Below are 25,933 nucleotides of genomic sequence, written 5' to 3' on the forward strand. Positions count from 1 at the left end.
TATCCCCCGTGTCCGACTAAACTTGTGTAAAAACTCAGTGGGCTTTATAAAAGGGCCTTAAATCTGAAACTCCATGCCTTCGCTGTATGGCCCTTGTAGGTTTAGCGCTTCTTTTTTATTACAGTAATAATGGAACTCCCTACCTGAAGTCTCTGAAGGTTTCCTGTCTGCCAGTCGTTCAAGGCTACTGCTAAAGAGCACTCCATCTTAATGTAATCCAGACAACAATGCGCTAGTCAAATAATACCAATCTTCATCCACTTGTGTCCCTGTTCTTCTTCCAACCTTCCTTCATCTCCCATATATAAGTGCTAACATACATTGTTCCATCAGGCCTGGTCACAGACCGGGCAGCGGGAGGCGTTGACCCCCGAAACCCTTTCTAGGTATACCCCAGGTAATTTAAGCTACTTGCTCTGGTTTGACTATATTCAGTCACTGCATAAAACTGAAGACCAGTGAATCTGTTTAAACAATATGTAAAGTTTTGTAATTGAGCACTTTGTTATTGGCTGTCTTTCTTGTTGATGAAAGTATTGCTGTCAATATGAAAATGGTTTACAATACTGACAGGCTGATAAAACGTTTTACCTACACATAGCTTCATCAGTCGAGTACAGAAGAGTTAGCAGAAACAAGAGATGTGAAAACGATGCAATTAGCCATCACACTTGAAGACGTAGTTTTGAGGAGGTCAGTCCCTCAGCCTGGAGAAGAGTTTTACTCAATGGAGCAAAACTCCATGGAGTCGATTGGTTTAGTCCTCGTTCTTAGTAAGAGTGCAGCATATTATGTTAGATTAGGTAAAGTTTGTCAGGAAACAGGGCAAGTATTTCCTGGCTCAAATCTTGGTCATATGATGACCCGCAGCTTTTAGTCATCTGACTGAGGCATTTCCCTGGCTTACCGGTCCACCCCTCTAAAATTATGGTTTTGATTATGACCATTTATTGGTACGCAGAGAAGGGGCTTATATACTGCCGACAGATGAAGTGGAGCAGTGGTAGACGGGAATTCTTCAAAGGTTGCCTAACCTATAGTCCCGACCTATTTCTACTAGTAGAGTTTCCGCCTGCCACTGCTCCACCTCAAGGGGGTGGACCAGTAAGCCAGCAGAAGGCCTCAGTCAGATGACCAAGAGCTCCAGCTGCAGGTCATCATATGACTAAGACCTGCGTCAGGAAGCACTTGTCCTGTTTCCTGAAGAATCTACCTGCTGCATACATATAAAAGCAGCAGACAACACACAACAAGAGGATCTCCTGAGCCTCCCCAGTGCTTGGGTTACAACCCAAAGTTGGGGTGTGGCTCCAAAAGGGGCCTGTAATGTTGTATACTCACAGAACGACACCATCTGCTGCACCATCGTATCTGCTACGCCCTTCAAGCCCAGTAGGGGGCAGGGTAAGAGGCAGAATCAGCAAAATGTGGTGAACACACACTATGGTAATGAAGACATCGACAGTAGCTAACTGCTACATCACTGCAGACGAGCCCCGTGAGGCCGGTAATTGTGGCTGGGGCACTCCCAACGAAGACTGTTGCGTCTGAAACGACAAACACTACCAGGTAAGTGACTGCAGATGGGAGTTGTCAAGGTGACTACGGCTTCTCCACCGGCTCCAGAACCCAGAGAACGTTAAGATACCGACTAGTTGAGAGAAAGTGCCCACGTCAGTGCAGCTGCGACCACGATCATCTTGCTGTGACCATACTGAAGACATCGATCATGACTCGCCACGTCCATAGGGAACACCAGGCAGACGCAGTTTCGACTGTACCCTTTATCTTCAAGAATGTTCGCCAGGACACATGTCCTGGCGAACATTCAACAACAACAAAATGCTGCACTTTCACCAAGACTGATGGACTGAACACATCGACTCCAGGCTGAGGGGCTGATTACCTCAGCTCCTGCTCATCTTCCACTGTTTTTCTGCACTGGACTTAGGAAGCCATTGACTGGCGAAATGTTTCCAGGATAAAGATTCCCAAGTGTTGCCTAAGGGTGCACATGACTCATTGCACAAGTTCACGGTGATCCGTGGCCTGGTGGGCAAAACTTGCTTCACGCAGAGTATCCGTGGTTCAAGTCCTGGCAAAGGTAGCAATATAGGGTGTGTTTCCTTACACCTGCTTTCCCATTCACCTAACAAGCAAGTCGATACCTGGGTGTTAGTGGCATCCTGGGGGACAAGATTCAGGACCACAGTGGAAATAAGACAGACAGTCCCTCGATGACGCACTGCCTTTCTTGGGCTATTCTTGGTGGCTAACCCTTCGGGGTAAAAAAAACCCGAAAGATATCTTATCTAAGCTTCCCTGCTAGGAGGACTGACTAAGGCGTCAGTTATGGTGGCCCGTAGTAACAACCACAACATTACCTTCCAAGATTGACGTTATACCACAAGTTTTGTGTATTATCTCCATTACAGGACGTAGAATTGTAATGTTTGGTGGGAAGACAGAAACGTGAAGTAAGTGGGACAGTTCTTTGATTAAGGGCAACTTCGCGGTCAAGCTGAAAAACGTGGATATTGAGGTATTTTGTTGTGTTGACTCAGTCAACCCATTACAAGACGATTTACTCAGGAGGGTTAGTGATCCAGGAGGGTTAGTGATCCAGGAGTGTTAGTAACCCAGGAGGGTTAGTGATCCAGGAGTGTTAGTGATCCAGGAGTGTTAGTGATCCAGGAGGGTTAGTGATCCAGGAGTGTTAGTGATCCAGGAGTGTTAGTGATCCAGGAGTGTTAGTGATCCAGGAGTGTTAGTGATCCAGGAGTGTTAGTGATCCAGGAGTGTTAGTGATCCAGGAGGGTTAGTGATCCAGGAGTGTTAGTGATCCAGGAGTGTTAGTGATCCAGGAGTGTTAGTAACCCAGGAGTGTTAGTGATCCAGGAGGGTTAGTGATCCAGGAGTGTTAGTGATCCAGGAGTGTTAGTAACCCAGGAGTGTTAGTGATCCAGGAGGGTTAGTGATCCAGGAGTGTTAGTGATCCAGGAGTGTTAGTGATCCAGGAGGGTTAGTGATCCAGGAGTGTTAGTGATCCAGGAGTGTTAGTAACCCAGGAGTGTTAGTGATCCAGGAGTGTTAGTGATCCAGGAGTGTTAGTGATCCAGGAGTGTTAGTAACCCAGGAGGGTTAGTGATCCAGGAGGGTTAGTGATCCAGGAGTGTTAGTGATCCAGGAGGGTTAGTGATCCAGGAGGGTTAGTGACCCAGGAGTGTTGGTAACCCAGGAGGGTTAGTGATCCAGGAGGGTTAATGATCCAGGAGTGTTAGTGATCCAGGAGTGTTGGTAACCCAGGAGGGTTAGTGATCCAGGAGTGTTAGTGATCCAGGAGGGTTAGTGACCCAGGAGTGTTGGTAACCCAGGAGGGTTAGTGATCCAGGAGGGTTAATGATCCAGGAGGGTTAGTGACCCAGGAGTGTTGGTAACCCAGGAGGGTTAGTGATCCAGGAGGGTTAGTGATCCAGGAGTGTTAGTGATCCAGGAGTGTTAGTGATCCAGGAGGGTTAGTGATTATTACAACCTAGGATTTCAAATGGCCTGTTATCCCAGGTGTAATGGGAGCAAATAAACACAGTAGAAAAAGTTTAGACTTATATTATCCTTCACCAATTATAACAGCAATATGTACACTATGTACAGTGATAAATATAGTGCACTCCACGGTAAGCAAGGCAGAAATAGAAGCCACAAGATAGCAGACCGTGCTTCAACCAGCTCTAGAGTGGGAATGACAAGGGCAGACAGGAGAGCGGTATCCACATAACCTCTGCGATTGTCAATCCCACCTTCTTATTGGCTAGAACCTGGTCACTAGTTGAACGATGGGGCCCCATCATCAACTCTTAGCAACCTGGTTCGCTGGTTGGGGGAGATAGCCTGTAAATGAGGGTGTGTCCATGCGCCGAATAAAGGTTACGTACTCTTTGCATGCCACACCCCCACCCCCGAGAAGGCTCAGGATTAGGCTGCCACCTCCCAGTGGTAACCGTGCCGCCATGGCACAAAATAATGGGACCGCCTATCCTCTCCACCATCCAACTCTTAGATAGAGCTCAGCTTTCCTAGTGCCTGAAAGCCAAACCCTAAACTCAGAGTGAGACAGCAGTCAGATAAGCCAACATAGGTCCAAGATACAAGCGGACGGTAGCCCGTATCCCCTCACTAAAAAAAAACCCCACATCAGGGGATAAAAAAAAGAGCTTGAAAGGGGGGTTACCACAAATACATCCTAACCTAAATAAAATATTAAACTAGACTCTTGACAAAGAGTCTGCCAACACATTTTCTTTGCCGGCAATATATTTAATAAAAATATTGTAGGGCTGCAGCCTGAGAGTCCAACGCATAAGCCTTGTGTTGTGATTCTTCATGGCTTGGAGATAGACTAACGGGTTGTGATCACTGTAGACTGTGACCACCTGCGATGTTTGGCCCACATAAACATCGAAATGCTCCAAAGCCATTACCAGCGCGAGGGCTTCTTTTTCAATGGTAGAGTAAGCTCTCTGATGTGGCTGGAACTTGGCTGAAAAGTATGCGATTGGCTGCAGCTCCTTGTTCCCGATTTGTAATAGTACCGCCCCAACCCCAGACTCACAAGCATCAACCTGTAATGAAAAAGGTTTGGAGAAGTCTGGAGACAAGAGAATGGGTGCAGAGCACAATAATCTTTTTGCTTTATTAAAAGCAGTGTTACAATCTGACGTCCAATTAAAGGGAACTTTATGACTGGTAAGAGAGGTAAGAGGGGCTACAATATCTGAGAAATTCTTACAGAATCTTCTGTAAAATCCTATCATGCCTAGGAAACGTTGAAGAGATTTCCTATCATGAGGAACTGGATATTCTTTAATCGAAAGAACTTTAGCAAGTTTAGGTGCAACTTTACCACTACCTACTTCATGGCCTAGAAAAGTGACAGTGGCCTGGCCAAAGGAAGATTTAGACAAATTAACTGTTAATTGGGAATTCTTAAAGGTCTCAAACAGAGCTTTAAGTCTAAGTAGGTGTTGATCCCAAGTATCAGACACCACAACAATATCATCTAGGTATGCTGCCGTGCCTTCAAGTCCTTTAATAGCCTGATGGACGAGTTTCTGGAATGAAGAGGGGGAATTTTTCATTCCGAAGGGGGTAACTGTATACTGATAATGACCTCCTGGAATCACGAAGGCAGAGATTTCCTTCGCCTTATCTGTCAAAGGTACCTGATAGTAACCTTTAAGGAGATCTAATTTGGACACAAAAGTAGCCTTACCCACAAAGTCAATTACGTCATCCAGACGAGGAAGAGGGTAAGCATCTGTAATTGTGACCTCGTTCACTTTACGGTAGTCTGTGCACATACGAAACCCTCCATCAGCCTTTTTTACTAGGATGCACGGTGAAGCCCATGGACTAGACGACTCCTCCACTAAACCATGTTCTAACAAGAAGTCTACTTCCTGCTGAAGTAACCTTTGCTTTTCAGGATTAGCTCTGTAGGGGGAGAGTTTAATTGGTTTAGATTTTCCCACATCTACATCATGGTAACCTAACGTACATTTTTTCGGCACATCCGAAAAAATATTAGGATATGACTGTAGAAGCTCAGTTAAATTGGTTGCTTGTATTTCAGATAATCCATCCATTAACGGGCTAGGATCCTTGAGGAGGACAGAATTTGAAAGTTTAGTATTAATTTCAGAGATAGAGTGCAAAGAGTCAGAGTCGTCCTCAGAGGTAGAGGACAGAGTCATTACTGGGACTTTATCTGGTGTATGAAAGGCCTTGATTTGATTTATGTGGTAAGTTTTTGTTTTTGAGGTCTTATCAATGGGAGCTACCACATAATTTAAATCAGATAATCTACTTACTATCTGCATAGGTCCCGTAAATCTAGCTTTCAAGGTGTGGCCAGGTATAGGTTCCTGCACCAACACCTTGTCTCCTGGATGGAAGGAGCGGAATTGTGCACTTCTGTCATACCTCTGTTTCATCTTACTTTGAGCTGTCTTTAGCTTAGCCGTGGCTAACTCACGTGCCACCTGCAACCTTGAAGACGGGTTGTAGAGTGCTGAGCTTACGTCTTCTCCCATCCATCCTTCTTTGAGCACCCGAAGAGGACCTCGTACATTGTGCCCAAAGATCAGCTCAAACGGACTATACCCTGTAGACTCTTGCACCGTCTCTCGTACTGAGAACAGCAACAATGGTAGAGATTCATCCCAATCTGTCGGAAAGTGCATGCAAAAACTTCTCATCATTGTTTTTAATGTTTGGTGGAATCTTTCCAAGGCGCCTTGGGACTGAGGGTGATAGGCAGTGGATAAGTTGTGAATTATCCCTAACCTAGTTAATACTTCCCTAAATGCTTTGGCAGTGAAGTTAGTACCTTGATCACTTTGTATAGTTTTAGGAATGCCAAAACAAGAAATGAATTTTGTTAAAGCTTTGAGAATAGCTTTAGTATTGATACTACGCATTGGGATCGCTTCAGGATATCTGGTTACTTTATCCATAATTGTAAATAAATACTGATTTCCAGACTTTGACTTAGGTAGTGGACCTACACAATCTATAATTAAATCTGCAAAAGGTTCTCCATCAGCAGGTATGGGTTGGAGAGGTGCAGGTTTAATAGAATGTCCAGGTTTTCCAACTTGCTGACATTCTCGGCAACACCTAATATGATTCTTCACATCTTTCTTTAATGTTGGCCAATAAAATTCTTTTGTGATTCTATACAAGGTTTTTGTAATTCCTAAGTGACCTCCTGATGACGTATTATGAGCTATATTTAATATCTGAGGTCTATACTTGGTTGGAACCACTAACCTGTCGTATAATTGCCGGCCCTCTGTCTCCTTACCAGTCTCAGTGCATACCAAATAATCATTTTTAACTTCATACTTGACTGGATGACCCAAAGAGGATTTACCCATGGCTGCCTCAAAAGCGAATTTTAACGAAGGGTCCTTACGTTGTTCCTCCCGGAAGGACAGTCCCTCGGGCATGGAAACAGAGACATCTGGCAATCCTGCAACCTGGGAATAGGAAGGCTTGATCGGGGTCTGTTCACTTGATTTACGAGACTCCGGCCGGTGTGTCTCATAAAACAACGTGGCTATTCCGAGATCGGAGTCGTCCAAGGATAGGTCAACATTCTCCCCAGACAACCCTTGGGATGTTGCCCGAGTTATGGCCAACACTGGAGAAGCATTAATCATTATAGGTTCAGGACACGAAGTAACAGTAGTAATGTTATTACCCAGTAATAACATGGCATTTTTCATGGGAAATCCTTTTGAGATACCTACAGTCAAGTACCCAGTGTAATATTTGCACTGTACATAAATTTTATGCAAAGGAACAGAATATATAGTTCCTCCATAGGCTTCCAATAAAACTGATGAATTCAAGGAAGTATTCTCTGAAAGGGGTAATATTCCTTCTCTGACAAGTGAGCAATATGCTCCAGTATCTCTAAAGGTATTTACTTTAGTTGGTTCTGAGTTTTCCTGAAGGGAAATAAGACTTTCGCAATAATAAGGGGCCATACCTTTTTCTACTTCTCTAGGGGACATGTTACTAGGGATATTAGAGATTTTCCCGATGGGTTGAGGTTTTTGGGGGCAGTTGGAACTGATATGACCTACTTTATTACACCTGAAGCAGACGACAGGCTTGCCCTTTACTCCCTGATGACGTTGCAAGTGGTGTCGTTCTGGCTGGTGCCTCTCTGGATATTGTTGTCGAGATGCTCCATAAGTAGTTTGCCTCTCCGCAGGGGGACCATATGTTGAGAAGCGTGGCTCACCAGGTGACTTGGTTGGATGTCGTAGACGCTCTCCCTCCGGCTGGCACTTCATTCTCCAATGTTGTCGATCTCTGCTCACGCCAGACTGTTGAAAAGAGAGACGGGACCGCTCGGACAAGGAGCGGTTCGTTTCGAAGGTATCAGCCAACCTGGCCGCCTCCAATGCAGTGGTTAAGTCACGATCCTGCAGAAAGACACGAACCTCTGGTCCCACAGACTCCAGCAGGTTATCAATCAGAATAAGCTGCACCAGCTCCTCAAAGTTAGAGACACCACTCGCTTTATACCAGCTGGTAAAAGCTTTGGTTTGCTGTCTCACAAAGTCCACCAGGGATTGACCAAGCTGCCGCCTGTTCAATTTGAAGGTCTTACGATATTTAGCTGGGATACATGTATATGCTCCCAACACTGTGGTCTTCACTACTTGATAATCAGAGAATTCAGCGTCAGTTAATACCGACGTAAATTCCTGTGCCTTACCCAATAATGCTGTATGAACCAACGCTGCCCAGTGCTGTTCCGGCCACCTCAAGGCTCGAGCCTGATTTTCGAAGCTTTCGAAAAATTGCTCTGGTTCGGCCTCATTGAAGCGGGGAACAAGCTGTACTGCTTTTTGTAAACTGAAATCGTTTACAGAATGCGAAAACTGCCTCCTTTCTCTTTCCCTATCAAATTCTTCCCTTGCGAATGCTCTCTGTTCCCTAGTTTGCTCAAGATTGATTTTTGCCAGCTGAAGTGCCAACGACGCTGATTCACCCTGAGACAACCCAGCTGCACTATACTGACCATTTTGCTCCGTAGGTGTATCATCTTCCTCCTGCGAGAACATAGTAGTTTTTGCCCTAGCTCCCGTAGAGGGAGGAGTCTGATGTGCCATCTCTTCTTCAATAAGTATGTCAGCAATAAGTGAACGCAGTTGCGCAGCTGTAAGAGTGCGTTTATAGGGAATGCCAATGGAACGAGCAATTTGCCAACAACGCTGTAGAGACAATTTAGGTAGGTTATGCAAAGTATATGCCGACACCAGGCGTCTGACTCGTCTAGGTGGCATAAGTTATTCGCTATGCACAGTACGAATACCCCAACGTAACACGTTAATTTGCAGAACACGCTTAGCTATGCACAGTACGATTGCAGAATACGCATACAAGCAAAGCCGACTGCACACAAGATTGACCGTAGCGAAGCGAGCACACTGAACAAGCTAGTAGCGAGCTGTTGAACGATCACACAATAGCAAGGCTGATCATAAGCAACTGACACGCAAAATTTGTAAAGCGAAGCGAAACAGCAAGCTACACAATGTTCCTGCTACAAGCTTCACCCTAAGCTCAACCGTTTCTCTAAGTCCAGCTCTCGGACAGGCTACCCATATTACAACCTAGGATTTCAAATGGCCTGTTATCCCAGGTGTAATGGGAGCAAATAAACACAGTAGAAAAAGTTTAGACTTATATTATCCTTCACCAATTATAACAGCAATATGTACACTATGTACAGTGATAAATATAGTGCACTCCACGGTAAGCAAGGCAGAAATAGAAGCCACAAGATAGCAGACCGTGCTTCAACCAGCTCTAGAGTGGGAATGACAAGGGCAGACAGGAGAGCGGTATCCACATAACCTCTGCGATTGTCAATCCCACCTTCTTATTGGCTAGAACCTGGTCACTAGTTGAACGATGGGGCCCCATCATCAACTCTTAGCAACCTGGTTCGCTGGTTGGGGGAGATAGCCTGTAAATGAGGGTGTGTCCATGCGCCGAATAAAGGTTACGTACTCTTTGCATGCCACAGTGATCCAGGAGTGTTAGTGATCCAGGAGTGTTAGTGATCCAGGAGTGTTAGTGATCCAGGAGTGTTAGTGATCCAGGAGTGTTAGTGATTCAGGAGGGTTAGTGATCCAGGAGTGTTAGTGATCCAGGAGTGTTAGTGATCCAGGAGTGTTAGTGATCCAGGAGTGTTAGTGATCCAGGAGTGATCCAGGAGTAGTGATCCAGGAGTGTTTGAGTGATCCAGGAGTGTTAGTGATCCAGGAGTGTTAGTGATCCAGGAGTGTTAGTGATCCAGGAGTGTTAGTGATCCAGGAGTGTTAGTGAAGGAGTGTTAGTGATCCCCCAGGAGTGTTAGTAACCCAGGAGGGTTAATGATCCAGGAGTGTTAGTGATCCAGGAGTGTTAGTGATCCAGGAGTGTTAGTAACCCAGGAGGGTTAGTGATCCAGGAGTGTTAGTGATCCAGGAGTGTTAGTGATCCAGGAGTGTTAGTGATCCAGGAGTGTTAGTGATCCAGGAGTGTTAGTGATCCAGGAGGGTTAATGATCCAGGAGTGTTAGTGATCCAGGAGTGTTAGTGATCCAGGAGTGTTAGTAACCCAGGAGTGTTAGTGATCCAGGAGGGTTAATGATCCAGGAGTGTTAGTGATCCAGGAGGGTTAGTGATCCAGGAGTGTTAGTTAATGATCCAGGAGTGTTAGTGATCCAGGAGGGTTAATGATCCAGGAGCGTTAGTGATCCAGGAGGGTTAGTGATCCAGGAGTGTTAGTAACCCAGGAGTGTTAGTGATCCAGGAAGGTTAATGATCCAGGAGTGTTAGTGATCCAGGAGTGTTAGTGATCCAGGAGGGTTAGTGATCCAGGAGTGTTAGTGATCCAGGAGTGTTAGTGATCCAGGAGTGTTAGTGATCCAGGAGTGTTAGTAACCCAGGAGTGTTAGTAACCCAGGAGGGTTAGTGATCCAGGAGTGTTAGTGATCCAGGAGTGTTAGTGATCCAGGAGTGTTAGTGATCCAGGAGTGTTAGTGATCCAGGAGGGTTAGTGATCCAGGAGGGTTAGTGATCCAGGAGTGTTAGTGATCCAGGAGGGTTAATGATCCAGGAGGGTTAATGATCCAGGAGTGTTAGTGATCCAGGAGGGTTAGTGATCCAGGAGTGTTAGTAACCCAGGAGGGTTAGTGATCCAGGAGGGTTAATGATCCAGGAGTGTTAGTGATCCAGGAGTGTTAGTGATCCAGGAGGGTTAGTGATCCAGGAGTGTTAGTAACCCAGGAGGGTTAGTGATCCAGGAGGGTTAGTGATCCAGGAGTGTTAGTAACCCAGGAGGGTTAGTGATCCAGGAGGGTTAATGATCCAGGAGTGTTAGTGATCCAGGAGTGTTAGTAACCCAGGAGTGTTAGTAACCCAGGAGGGTTAGTGATCCAGGAGTGTTAGTGATCCAGGAGTGTTAGTGATCCAGGAGTGTTAGTGATCCAGGAGTGTTAGTAACCCAGGAGGGTTAGTGATTCAGGAGGGTTAGTGATCCAGGAGTGTCAGTAACCCAGGAGGGCTAGTGATCCAGGAGTGTTAGTGATCCAGGAGTGTTAGTGATCCAGGAGTGTTAGTAACCCAGGAGTGTTAGTAACCCAGGAGGGTTAGTGATTCAGGAGGGTTAGTGATCCAGGAGTGTCAGTAACCCAGGAGGGCTAGTGATCCAGGAGTGTTAGTAACCCAGGAGGGTTAGTAACCCAGGAGGGCTAGTGATCCAGGAGTGTTAGTAACCCAGGAGGGTTAGTAACCCAGGAGAGCTAGTGATTCAGGAGTGTCAGTAACCCAGGAGGGTTAGTGATCCAGGAGGGTTAGTGATCCAGGAGGGTTAGTAACCCAGGAGGGCTAGTGATTCAGGAGTGTTAGTAACCCAGGAGGGTTAGTGATCCAGGAGGGTTAGTGATAAAGGAGGGTTACTAAACCAAGGAGGGTTAGTGATCCAGGAGGGTTAGTGATCCAGTAGTGTTAGTGATCCAGGAGTGTTAGTAACCCAGGAGGGTAAGTAACCCAGGAGGGCTAGTGATTCAGAAGTGTTAGTAACCCAGGAGGGTTAGTGATCCAGGAGGGTTAGTGAGCCAGGAGGGTTAGTAACCCAGGAGGGCTAGTGATTCAGGAGTATTAGTAACCCAGGAGGGTTAGTGATCCAGGAGGGTTAGTGATAAAGGAGGGTTAGTAACCCAGGAGGGTTAGTGATCCAGGAGGGTTAGTGATCCAGTAGTGTTAGTGATCCAGGAGTGTTAGTAACCCAGGAGGGTAAGTAACCCAGGAGGGCTAGTGATTCAGAAGTGTTAGTAACCCAGGAGGGTTAGTGATCCAGGAGGGTTAGTGATCCAGGAGGGTTAGTAACCCAGGAGGGTTAGTGATCCAGGAGGGTTAGTGATCCAGGAGGGTTAGTGATCCAGGAGGGTTAGTAACCCAGGAAAGTTAGTAACCCAGGAGGGTTAGTGATCCAGGAGGGTTAGTTATCCAGGAGGGTTCATAACCCAGGAGGGTTAGTGATCCAGGAGGGTTAGTAACCCAGGATGGTTAGTGATCCAGGAGGGTTAGTAACCCAGGAGGGTTAGTGATCCAGGAGGGTTAGTAACCCAGGAGGGTTAGTGATCCAGGAGGGTTAGTAACCCAGGAGGGTTAGTGATCCAGTAGGGTTAGTAACCCAGGAGGGTTAGTGATCCAGGAGCGTTAGTAACCCAGGAGGGTTAGTGATCCAGGAGTGTTAGTAACCCAGGAGGGTTAGTGATCCAGGAGGGTTAGTGATCCAGGAGGGTTAGTGATCCAGGAGGGTTAGTAACCCAGGAGGGTTAGTAACCCAGGAGGGTTAGTAACCCAGGAGGGTTAGTGATCCAGGAGTGTTAGTAACCCAAGAGGGTTAGTGATCCAGGATTAGTGATCCAGGAGGGTTAGTAACCCAGGAGGGTTAGTAACCCAGGAGGGTTAGTGATCCAGCAGAGTTAGTAACCCAGGAGGGTTAGTAACCCAGGAGTGTTAGTAACCCAGGAGGGTTAGTGTTCCAGGAGTGTTAGTAACCCAGGAGGGTTAGTAACCCAGGAGTGTTAGTAACCCAGGAGGGTTAGTGATCCAGGAGGGTTAGTAACCCAGGAGGGTTAGTAACCCAGGAGGGTTAGTGATCCAGGAGTGTTAGTAACCCAGGAGGGTTAGTGATCCAGGAGGGTTAGTAACCCAGGAGGGTTAGTGATCCAGGAGGGTTAGTAACCCAGGAGGGTTAGTAACCCAGGAGGGTTAGTGATCCAGGAGTGTTAGTAACCCAGGAGGGTTAGTAACCCAGGAGGGTTAGTAACCCAGGAGGGTTAGTAACCCAGGAGGGTTAGTAACCCAGGAGGGTTAGTGATCCAGGAGTGTTAGTAACCCAGGAGGGCTAGTAACCCAGGAGGGTTAGTAACCCAGGAGGGTTAGTGATCCAGGAGTGTTAGTAACCCAGGAGGGTTAGTAACCCAGGAGGGTTAGTGATTCAGGAGGGTTAGTGATCCAGGAGGGTTAGTAACCCAGGAGGGTTAGTGATCCAGGAGGGTTAGTAACCCAGGAGGGTTAGTAAACCAGGAGGGTTAGTGATCCAGGAGTGTTAGTAACCCAAGAGGGTTAATGATCCAGGATTAGTGATTCAGGAGGGTTAGTAACCCAGGAGGGTTAGTAACCCAGGAGGGTTAGTAACCCAGGAATGTTAGTAACCCAGGAGGAGTTAGTGTTCCCAGGAGGGTTAGTAACCCAGGAGGGTTACTGAGGGTTAGTAACCCAGGAGGGTTAGTAACCCAGGAGGGTTAGTGATCCAGGAGTGTTAGTAACCCAGGAGGGTTAGTAACCCAGGAGTGTTAGTAACCCAGGAGGGTTAGTGATCCAGGAGTGTTAGCAACCCAGGAGGGTTAGTAACCCAGTAGGGTTAGTAACCCAGGAGGGTTAGTAACCCAGGAGGGTTAGTGATCCAGGAGTGTTAGTAACCCAGGAGGGTTAGTAACCCAGGAGTGTTAGTAAACCAGGAGGGTTAGTAACCCAGGAGGGTTAGTAACCCAGGAGGGTTAGTAACCCAGGAGGGTTAGTATCCCAGGATGGTTAGTGATCCAGGAGTGTTAGTAACCCAGGAGGGTTAGTAACCCAGGAATGTTAGTAAACCAGGAGGGTTAGTAACCCAGGAGGGTTAGTAACCCAGGAGGGTTAGTAACCCAGGAGGGCTAGTAACCCAGGAGGGTTAGTGATCCAGAAGGGTTAGTGATCCAGGAGTGTTAGTGATCCAGGAGGGTTAATAACCCAGGAGGGTTAGTAACCCAGGAAGATTAGTGATCCAGGTGTTAGTAACCCAGGAGGGTTAGTAACCCAGGAGGGTTAGTGATTCAGGAGGGTTAGTGATCCAGGAGGGTTAGTAACCCAGGAGGGTTAGTGATCCAGGAGGGTTAAGATAAGATAAGATAAGATTTCGTTCGGATTTTTAACCCCGGAGGGTTAGCCACCCAGGATAACCCAAGAAAATCAGTGCGTCATCGAGGACTGTCTAACTTATTTCCATTGGGGTCCTTAATCTTGTCCCCCAGGATGCGACCCACACCAGTCGACTAACACCCAGGTACCTATTTGCTGCTAGGTGAACAGGACAACAGGTGTAAGGAAACGTGTCGAAATGTTTCCACCCGCCGGGAATCGAACCCGGGCCCTCCGTGTGTGAAGCGGGAGCTTTAGCCACCAGGCCACCGTTAGTAACCCAGGTGGGTTAGTGATCCAGGAGGGTTAGTGATCCAGGAGGGTTAGTAACCCAGGAGGGTTAGTGATCCAGAAGGGTTAGTGATCCAGGAGGGCTAGTTATCCAGGAGGGTTAGTAACCCAGGAGGGTTAGTAAGCCAGGAGGGTTAGTAACCCAGGAGGGTTAGTGATCCAGGAGGGTTAGTAATCCAGGATGGTTAGTACCCCAGGAGGGTTAGTGATCCAGGAGGGTTAGTGATCCAGGAGGGTTAGTAACCCAGAAGGGTTGATAACCCAGGAGGATTAGTGATCCAGAAGGGTTAGTGATCCAGGAGGGTTAGTAACCCAGGGGGGTTAGTGATCCATGAGGGTTAGTGATCCAGGAGGGTTAGTGATCCAGGAGTGTTAGTAACCCAGGAGGGTTAGTGATCCAGGAGGGTTAGTAACCCAGGAGGGTTAGTGATCCAGGAGTGTTAGTAACCCAGGAGGATTAGTGATCCAGGAGTGTTAGTAACCCAGGAGGATTAGTGATCCAGGAGTGTTAGTAACCCAGGAGGGTTAATGATCCAGGAAGGTTAGTAACCCAGGAGGGTTAGTGTTCCATGAGTGTTAGTAACCCAGGAGGGTTAGTGGTCTGTGACTGTTAGTAACCCAGGAGGGTTAGTGATCCAGGAGGGTTAGTAACCTAGGAGGGCTAATGATCCAGGAGGGTTAGTAACCCAGGAGGATTAGTAACCCAGGACAGTTAGTGATCCAGAGTGTTAGTTACCCAGGAGGGTTAGTGATTCAGGAGGATTAGTGATCCAGGAGGGTTAGTAACCCATGAGGGTTATTGATCCAGGAGGGTTACTAGCCCAGGAGGTTTAGTGATCCAGGAGGATTGGGAACCCATAGGGTTAGTAATCCAGGAGGGTTAGTAACTCAGGAGGGTTAATGATCCAGGAGGGTTAGTAACCCAGGAGGGTTAGTAACCCAGGAGGGTTCATAACCCAGGAGGGTTAGTGATCCAGAAGGGTTAGTAACCCAGGAGGGTTAGTAAGCCAGGAGGGTTAGTAACCCAGGAGGGTTAGTGATCCAGGAGGGTTAGTAATCCAGGATGGTTAGTACCCCAGGAGGGTTAGTGATCCAGGAGGGTTAGTGATCCAGGAGGGTTAGTAACCCAGAAGGGTTGATAACCCAGGAGGATTAGTGATCCAGAAGGGTTAGTGATCCAGGAGGGTTAGTAACCCAGGGGGGTTAGTGATCCATGAGGGTTAGTGATCCAGGAGGGTTAGTGATCCAGGAGTGTTAGTAACCCAGGAGGGTTAGTGATCCAGGAGGGTTAGTAACCCAGGAGGGTTAGTGATCCAGGAGTGTTAGTAACCCAGGAGGATTAGTGATCCAGGAGTGTTAGTAACCCAGGAGGATTAGTGATCCAGGAGTGTTAGTAACCCAGGAGGGTTAATGATCCAGGAAGGTTAGTAACCCAGGAGGGTTAGTGGTCCATGAGTGTTAGTAACCCAGGAGGGTTAGTGGTCTGTGACTGTTAGTAACCCAGGAGGGTTAGTGATCTAGGAGGGTTAGTAACCTAGGAGGGCTAATGATCCAGGAGGGTTAGTAACCCAGGAGGATTAGTAACCCAGGACAGTTAGTGATCCAGAGTGTTAGTTACCCAGGAGGGTTAGTGATTCAGGAGGATTAGTGATCCAGGAGGGTTAGTAACCCATGAGGGTTATTGATCCAGGAGGGTTACTAGCCCAGGAGGTTTAGTGATCCAGGAGGATTGGGAACCCATAGGGTTAGTAATCCAGGAGGGTTAGTAACTCAGGAGGGTTAATGATCCAGGAGGGTTAGTAACCCAGGAGGGTTAGTAACCCAGGAGGGTTCATAACCCAGGAGGGTTAGTGATCCAGAAGGGTTAGTGATCCAGGAGGGTTAGTGATCCAGGAGGGTTACTTATCCAGGAGGGTGCATAACCCAGGAGGGATAGTGATCCAGGAGGGTTAGTGATCCAGGAGGGTTAGTAACCCAGGAAAGTTAGTGATCCAGGAGGGTTAATAATCCAGGAGGGTTATTGATGCAGATGGGTTAGTAACCCAGGAGGGTTAGTGATGCAGGAGGGTTAGTGATGCAGGAGGGTTAGTGATGCAGGAGGGTTAGTGATGCAGGAGGGTTATTAACCCAGGAGGGTTATTGACCCAGATGGGTTAGTAACCCAGGAGGGTTAGTGATCCAAGAGAGTTAGTTACCTAGGAGAGTTATTTACCTAGATGGGTTAGTAACCCAGGAGGGTTAGTGATCCAGTTTTGTTAGTGACCCAGGAGGGTTCGTAACCCATTAGGGTTAGTATTCCAGGAAAGTTAGTGACCCAGGAAGGTTATTAACCCAGAAAGGTTAGTAACCCAAGGGAGTTAATAACCCAGGATAACCAAGAAAGCCAAGTAGTGTGGCATATTTCCATTGTGGTTCTTCAGTCCTCTTGCCCAGGTTATGAGCCACAGTTTTATTACATAAATTATTGCTGAATTTTTAACTGGGAATAATGTAAATATTTTGCAAGTTGAATTAGACACAGCACTTTGCTTGGAACACTTCACAAATAACCTGCACTTAGGAAACTTTTTAACAAGATAACGGTCTGCCCTGAGTCAGCGTCAGGTCACAACTGAAAGAGAAAAAGTACTTAACAAGTGGACAATTGATGGTCAGTTTGTACACGGTTTTGTATTGCAGGTGTTGTGACCTGGTACTTGAATATTAGTTGTCTGATGATAGACAAACCTAATTTCACCAGACAGTGGTCTGTTGCTTGTCTACATTTGGTAATATTATATGCATTGAGTATTTAAATGTCCATGAGATGGAAGAAGAAAGAGTTTCATGTACTGCTTACAGCTCTTGCCAACATATTTGGCAAACCCAACTTGTACGTCACATTTGTACACCAAACACATACTTTGTGTAGTCAACCATGGTCACAGGTTTTAGAATAGGTTCATTGGTCACTCTATCCACCTTGCCAATGTCTTTCATTTCGTTATAGTGAATGGATGTCAACAATGTGACATCTTGTTTGTCATGCCACCATAATGTCATGGAAAATGTACAGGGAACCTTCACGGCATGCATAACTGCAATAAAACACCTCAGTTACTGGGAACACTTGAAGTTCCTCAACCTGTACTCCCTAAAATGCATGCGGGAGAGATACTTGATTATATACACTTGGAAAATCCTAGAGGGATTAGTACCAAACTTAAGAGAGAGAGATTTCGTTCGGATTTTTAACCCCGGAGGGTTAGCCACCCAGGATAACCCAAGAAAGTCAGTGCGTCATCGAGGACTGTCTAACTTACACACGAAAATCACTTCCTATGAAAGCAAAAGACTTGGCAGACGATGCAACATCACCCCAATGAAAAGCAGAGGTGTCACTAGCACGATAAGAAACAACACAATAAGTGTCAGGGGCCCAAGACTGTTCAACTGCCTCCCAGCATACATAAGAGGGATACCAATAGACCCCTGGCTGTCTTCAAGCAGGCACTGGACAAGCACCTAAAGTCAGTACCTGACCAGCTGGGCTGTGGTTTGTATGTCGTTTGTGGTTTGTAACAGCCTGGTTGATCAGGCCCTGATCCACCATGAGTCCTGGTCACAGACCAGGCCACAGGGGTGTTGACCCCTGGTACTCTCTCCAGGTATACTCCAGGTATAAACACCTGCATCTCACAACTATAAATGCCTGCATTGAATCTTAGTAGTATATGTTTATGATTTCCACATACTGTACTGCACACAACTGTCATGTTCACTCACAAGAAATCACTGAGTAACAGGGTTGTGTACCAGTTATCAGTATATAATGGTTCCAACCACATCATCAAGATACCCAATAACTTCCTGGTATCTTCCAGTGATTTACTTCCGGTGTATATATTTATAACCAATACAGGACCACTGTCACAATCACAAAGCACAAATAACTTGATATCAAAGCATTTCCACTTACTTGGTATACACTGCTTGAATGACAGTCTACCTTTGAAGAGAAACAAAGACTCATCAGTAACAAGCTTCCTGAAGGGATAGGTTAGGTTAGGTAAGGTTCGTCAGGAAACAGGACAAATGTTTCCTGACGTGGGTCTTAGTCAGATGATGACCCGCCTTTGGAGCTTTTGGTCATCTGACCGAGGCCTTCCGCTGGCTTACCGGTCCACCCCTTTAAAAATTATGGTCATTTATAACCAGTCTGTCTATATACCTTAATAATCCTGAAGGGATAAAAATACATATTGAACTTTTGTTTAGATGCATTAACAGTCCTAATCGTGTATAACCTGTCAGGCCTTGTTTTGTCTGAGAAGTGTAGCATATGTAACAGTAAGACTAATCAGTTCACTGGCATAATATCACTGAAAGCCAGGGTTGAAATTAGGTAGTATGTGGATCACTATGATTTGATATTGTGTTTATACACATGTGGCATAAGCATTATTGTGGCAAGGAACAGATACATTTCAGCCACAGTTGTCTCCTTCCAGTATTGTAGTTGTGATTTTAGTGAAACAAAGTGTGTTTACCATGGTTTAATTGAAGTATTCGACATTTGTGTAAATACAGCTAGAATAAGTGAATTACTTTTAATGGCACAGCAGTGTGTAGTTACAGTGAAATTAGTGGGTACTAGTCTTCTTGTACAGGCTTTTAACCATCATGATTGAAAAACTGCTGCAATTCTTCAACTGTCATACAGCAGAAATGTCATTGAAAATTGTGTCTTAATTGACAGTCTGCTGTTATCATCATAGTAATAATAATAGTAATAACCATAATAATCATATAAACAACATGATTGTCTTTGCAGCAAACTAAGTGTCTGTGGTTCAATCCCTGGCATGGGTGGAAATGGGCATTTTTTTTTTTTACACCTGCTGCCCCTGTTCACCTAGCAGTAAGTACCCGGGTGTTCATCAACTTTTGGAGATAACTTCCTGGGAAGGTGCGTGGCATTATAGCTTAGAAATGAACTGAGGTAGGATAACTTGTAGGCTGTAAAACTGATTTGTGTAAAAAAGTATACAAAAAAAAAAAGTTAAAGTTGTGGTTATGTGTGATTGTTTTATTATGTAGGGTGATACTGTCAGCACAAGAATGACACATTTAATGTGTGTTTGTTTTGTTTTACAGGGTGGTACTGTCAGCACAAGAATGACACATGTCAACATGCAGTGATTTAAAAGTTTGTGTCAGAAATACTGCAGTTATATAGTTCCATCAGTGTGGCACATAATGTACACTATACTACCTTTAAGACTGACTTTTAAATGCCTTAAGAATAAATGGCCTTATGGAATTCATTTTGGAAACTAGTGAAATAATATAAAGTACTAGCAGTATACTAGTAACCTCTCATTAATAATACCCATTGCTACTTCTGGACAAAGTACCAACAGTGTACTAGTAACCTCACACTAGCACTACCTGCTGTCACAAATCAAACACTAGTAAAGGACAGACTGAACATTCTAGACAGGAGCTCCATTAACATTCATACCCACAAACAAGTGTAACATCATGTTCGTAAGATCTCACCTTTGTTAAAGTGAACGTTTGTTTAATATGAGACTAAATGAAGTAAGAGAATAAGTGTACAAAAAATAATATCAGTGTTCAATGTTTAAAAATAAATACACAATCTTGGTATATTACATTTGAGAGCTCATATAGGAAAGCCTAAATATTTTGAAAGTATCTTAAGAATGTTAATAAAGGCTGCAGTTCATTGCATTTATATGTACCTTGAGCAATAAAATAACCAAAATTAATACTGTATTTGCAATCTAAATTATAGAATATAAATAATAAAGTATGTGTTATACTGAGTAGATTATACATATATGCTGAAATTGTCATTGGATTCTAACCTAGATTATGACTAACATGTTAATATTTAATATATTTATAATAGCATATTAAATATATAAAATAAAAATGAGAGTTCACACAGAAAAGAAAATGTGTCAAAATAATTCAAAAAAATCACATATAACCACTCACCTGAGAGTTCATTTTAGAAAGAAACAACATCAGTGTTTAAAGTGTCTGAAATCCTTTACACAAAAATCAGATCTCACAAGACACCTGAGAATTCACACAGGAGAGAAACCATATCAGTGTTCGGTATGTTTAAAATCATTTTTAAGAAAATCAAATCTAGATACCCACTTGAAAGTTCATACAGGAGAGAAACCATATCAGTGTTCAGTGTGTCTTAAATCCTTTTTAAGAAAGTCAAATCTGAACACTCATGTAAGAGTTCATACAGGAGAGAAACCATATCAGTGTTCAGAGTGTCTGAAGGCCTTTTCACGAAAATCAGATCTAACAAAACACACAAGAGTTCATACTGGAAAGAAGCCATATAAGTGTTCAGAGTGTATAATGGCTTTTACACAAAACTCAGATCTAATAAAACACACAAGAATTCATACAGGAGAGAAGCCATATCAGTGTTCAGTGTGTCTAAAATCCTTTTCCAGAAAATCAGATTTAAACACCCACTTCAGAATTCACACAGGAGAGAAACCTTATCAGTGTTCAGAGTGTCTAAAGGCATTTTCACAAAAATCAAGTCTAACAATTCACATAAGAGTTCATACTGGAGAAAAACCTTTTAAGTGTTCAGAGTGCCTAAAGGCCTTTTCAGAAAAATCTGATCTAAAAACACACATAAGAATTCATACTGGAGAGAAACCATATAGGTGTTCAGAGTGTCTAAAAGCTTTTTCACAAAACAAAGATCTAATAATACACACAAAAGTTCATTCTGGGGAGAAACCATTTGTGTGCTCAGTGTGTCTAAAGACTTTTTCAAAAAAATCAGCTCTAATTAGTCACCTCATACAGGAGAGGAACCATAACAGTGTTTAGAGAGATTGAAAGCCTTTAGGATAAAAGTGAGTGAGACATTATTATTGTTCCCATTATCCAAAAAAAAAGTTCTAAGAAAAGGTAAAACCTGATAGTGAGGTGTTTCCACAGCTATATCAGAAAGAAAGTGGTGGAAAAAATTAGGATTGAGAAAACGATGCATAATTACAGAAAATGAGGAAAAAGTAACTCAAATGTGGTATGATGTGATCCTTTATTGGCAACATTTCGTTAAGTTTAATAATCCACCTATGTGATCATACAGAAGAGAATACAGTAGGACCCCCGTATCCATGGGGGATACATTCCAAGGACCTGCCGTGGATACCAAAACTGCGGATAGTAGCAGACCCTATACAGTGGACTCCCGACATTCAATATTAATCCGTTCCTGAGAGCTCATTGAATGTCGAAAATATCGAAAGTCGAATTAATTTTCCCCTTGAGAAATAATGGAAATCAAATTACTCCGTGCAAGACACCCAAAAGTATGAAAAAAAAAATTTTACCAAATGAAATACAGTGGACCCCCGGTTAACGAACTTTTTTCATTCCAGTAGTATGTTCAAGTGCCAGTACTGACCGAATTTTTTCCCATAAGGAATATTGTGAAGTAGATTAGTCCATTTCAGACCCCCAAACATACACGTACAAACGCACTTACATAAATACACTTACATAATTGGTCGCATTTGGAGGTGATCGTTAAGCGGGGGTCAACTGTATTAAGTTTAATGCAATAGAATAATTACAATAACAACAATAACAATAGATTAATAACAATAGAATAATTGGCACTTACCTTTAATGAAGATCTGGTGATGATTCATGGGATGGGAGGAGGGGAGAGTGTGGATGGTGTTAGTGTTTAGAAGGGGAATCCCCTTCCATCAGGACTTGAGGTATCAAGTCTTTTTCCGGGGTTACATCCCTTCTTTTAATGCCACTAGGACCAGAAATCTCTGGATTTCTGTCGCACAACATATCTGTCCATAGAGCTCTGTACCTCCCGTTCCTTTAAGATTTGTCTAAAATGGGCCACAACATTGTCATTGTAATAGTCACCAGCACAGCTTGCAATAGCTGTGTTAGGGTGATTTTCATCCATAAAGGTTTGCAGTTCAACCCACTTTGCACACATTTCCTTAATCTTTGAAGTAGGCACAATGGATTCCACAACTGGCATAGGCTTCTCAGGGTTAGCCCCAAACCCTTCAAAATCTTTCTTAATTTCCATACTAATTCTCACCCTTTTTACCACAGGGTTGGCACTAGAAGCTTTCTTGGGGCCCATGGTGACTTATTTTGCAGAAACAAGCACCAAAAACAGTGATAATATGGATAATATGGAATGTACCGAATGTATCCTTAGATGCACGCACACTGGCTGGCTTGTAAACACTGGCACACACGGGGCAGTTCAGGCCACACGTGGACACGTCTCGTATGAATCGTATCGAATAGCGGGTTTTCGATCGAATGTCGAGGCGAAATTTTTGCATTAAAATGCATCAAATATTGGATTTATCGAATGTCGATGCCATCGAATGTCGGGGGTCCACTGTATATAAGTCCTATACACACCTATTATAAAGTTTAATTAATAAATTATGCACAGTAAGTGGAGAATTATCACTTTTTCACTGATGGGAAGCACTTCATGACTTCTCTTAGGCTTTGAAGAACTGTCAGCTTCTCTACTTTTGTGTTTTGGGGGCATTGTTATGCAAAATCAAGAGGTATTTTTGGGCCACAGTAAACCATGGATAACTGAAACTGATGATACTGAATTAGTGGATACAGGGGTTCTACTGTATTTATTAATAGTGTAAAGTGCTTCAAAATTTCCCTTTTTTTTTTAACTTAAAAAGGAACAAACAGTGTTTATATGTTTTTTTTAAAATATCAGATGTAATAAAACACGTGTTAATATACAGTGGACCCCCGCATAACGATTACCTCCGAATGTGACCAATTATGTAAGTGTATTTATGTAAGTGCGTTTGTACGTGTATGTTTGGGGGTCTGAAATGGACTAATCTACTTCACAATATTTCTTATGGGAACAAATTCGGTCAGTACTGGCACCTGAACATACTTCTGGAGTGAGAAAATATCGTTAACCGGGGGTCCACTGTACTAGTGAAACTATTAAATTTTTACTGAACTTAGTAGGAGGATATGGTCAGTAATTTTGTCAACAAATGTCTACATTATATGTGAATTTGTAATGTTTTATTGTAATGCTCTCTTGAGAGACATAGAATGAGAGGAGATATACTAATTAAAATATTTTATTATTTTATTATCACACTGGCCGATTCCCACCAAGGCAGGGTGGCCCGAAAAAGAAAAACTTTCACCATCATTCACTCCATCACTGTCTTGCCAGAGGGGTGCTTTACACTACAGTTTTTAAACTGCAACATTAACACCCCTCCTTCAGAGTGCAGGCACTGTACTTCCCATCTCCAGGACTCAAGTCCGGCCTGCCGGTTTCCCTGAACCCCTTCATAAATGTTACTTTGCTCACACTCCAACAGCACGTCAAGTATTAAAAACCATTTGTCTCCATTCACTCCTATCAAACACGCTCACACATGCCTGCTGGAAGTCCAAGCCCCTCGCACACAAAACCTCCTTTACCCCCTCCCTCCAACCTTTCCTAGGCCGACCCCTACTCTGCCTTCCTTCCACTACAGACTGATACACTTTTGGATAATGGGCATGAACAAAGGCAATATAAAGTACTGAGAATATTGAATTAAGTTAGAACCAGAAATAATGGATTTAAGTTAGAAAAATTTAAATTTAGAAAGGAGAGTCTTTCAATGTTTATTATGCTAATTGCCGTAGTGCTAGGAATAAGATGGACGAGTTGAGATTAGTTGCTAGTGCAGGTAACATTGATGTATTTGCCTTAACTGAGACGTGGTTTAATTCAAAAAGTCGGGACATGCCTGCGGAATGTCATATTCAGGGTTTTAAATTGTTCCAAGTAGATAGAAGTATCGGGAAGGGGGGTGGGGTGGCATTGTATGTCCGAGATCGCTTGAACTGTTGCATAAAAACGGGTATTAAGTCTGAAGTAACACATACAGAGTCTGTTTGGATAGAATTTTCAGAGGGGCATGAAAAACTGATTTTAGGAGTGATATACCGTCCCCCAAACTTAGATAGGGACCAAGGGAGACTACTATGGGAGGAAATTGTTAAGGCCACAAGGCACGATAATGTAGTAATTCTAGGAGACTTTAACTTTAGTCATATTGATTGGAATTTCTTGACTGGGAATTTAGAATCATACGACTTCTTAGAAGTAGTTCAGGATTGTTTTTTGAAGCAGTTTGTGACAGAACCTACAAGGGGAAATAACCTGCTTGACTTAGTTCTGGCAAACAATGAATCCCTTGTTAATAATTTAGAAATTTCAGAGGAACTGGGTGCTAGCGACCACAAATCAATTACATTTAGCATTGAATGGAAGTACGATAGTAGCGATAACTCAGTAACAGTCCCAGATTTTTGCTTAGCAGATTACGATGGGCTTAGAGAACACTTATCATCTGTTGACTGGGGTAACGAAGTGAGCTATCAATATGACAGTTTTCTGAACACTATGCATGCTGCTCAAAGAACTTTTATCCCATATAAAGAAATTAGATCAAATAGAAATGACCCAAAATGGATGAATAATAGGCTCAAATATCTACTAGGGCATAAGAAAGGAATTTATAGGCGTATCAAAAGAGGTGAGGGTCATCTTATGAATCAGTATATTGACATTAAGAGGGACATTAAAAAGGGGATAAGAAAAGCTAAAAGGGACTATGAAATTAAAGTTGCTAGGGATTCTAAAACTAACCCAAAAAGTTTTTTCCAGGTCTATAGAACAAAAGTTAGAGATAAGATAGGTCCCCTTAAAAATACCTATGGGCACCTTACTGACAAAGATAATGAAATGTGCTCGATTTTTAATAATTATTTTCTCTCAGTTTTTACACAGGAAGACACTAACAATATTCCAGTAATTAATTTTTATAGTGGGCTAGAAGAAGATAAATTATGTAACATCACAGTCACTAGTGAAATGGTTGTGAAGCAGATAGACAGACTGAAGCAAAATAAGTTGCCGGGTCGTGATGAGGTTTTTTCAAGGGTTCTTAAGGAATGCAAAATGGAACTCTGTGAACCATTAACTAATATTTTTAATTTATCTCTTCAAACAGGTGTAGTGTCTGATATGTGGAAGATGGCTAATGTAATTCCTATTTTTAAAACAGGGGACAAGTCGTTACCGTCAAATTACCGCCCAATAAGCCTGACCTCAATTGTAGGCAAATTACTAGAGTCAATTATAGCTGAGATTATAAGAAGCCATCTCGATAAGCATAGCTTGATTAATGATACTCAGCATGAATTCACAAGAGGCCGGTCTTGTCTAACTAATTTATTAACTTTCTTCAGTAAAGCTTTTGAGGCTGTTGACCACGATAAAGAATTTGATATTATTTACTTAGATTTTAGTAAGGCTTTTGATAGAGTTCCGCACCATAGACTGTTAAAGAAAGTGGCAGCTCATGGCATTGGGGGAAAAGTGCTCTCGTGGATCGAGTCATGGCTCACTGACAGGAAGCAGAGAGTGTCCATAAATGGGGTTAAATTCAAGTGGGGATCTGTAACAGGTGGCGTTCCACAGGGATCAGTCTTGGGCCCGTTGTTGTTTATAA

General features: G+C 43.7%; 1 protein-coding gene across 2 annotated transcripts; it reads left to right on the forward strand.

Moving 5' to 3' along the window:
* Positions 1 to 1,566: 1,566 nt before the first annotated feature.
* Positions 1,567 to 23,148, forward strand: LOC128697033 (zinc finger protein 271). Of its 2 annotated transcripts, XM_070095289.1 has the most exons (3): positions 1,567 to 2,477; positions 19,138 to 19,272; positions 19,461 to 23,148. In XM_070095289.1, exon 3 carries the CDS (start codon positions 20,265 to 20,267, stop codon positions 21,201 to 21,203), a length of 939 nt encoding a protein of 312 aa, XP_069951390.1. In that variant the 5' UTR covers positions 1,567 to 2,477; positions 19,138 to 19,272; positions 19,461 to 20,264; the 3' UTR covers positions 21,204 to 23,148. The 2 variants fall into 2 exon arrangements, with proteins under 2 accessions (XP_069951390.1, XP_053644522.2); XM_053788547.2 differs by lacking the exon at positions 19,138 to 19,272.
* The last annotated feature ends 2,785 nt before the right edge of the window (positions 23,149 to 25,933 follow it).

Source organism: Cherax quadricarinatus, chromosome 49 (assembly GCF_038502225.1).
Source record: "Cherax quadricarinatus isolate ZL_2023a chromosome 49, ASM3850222v1, whole genome shotgun sequence".
Lineage (NCBI taxonomy): Eukaryota > Metazoa > Arthropoda > Malacostraca > Decapoda > Parastacidae > Cherax > Cherax quadricarinatus.

What these genes read in the sequence shown, in the direction of transcription:
- LOC128697033 (XM_070095289.1), top strand. Translation starts at nt 20,265, where the DNA reads ATGAGAGTTCACACAGAAAAGAAAATGTGTCAAAATAATTCAAAAAAA.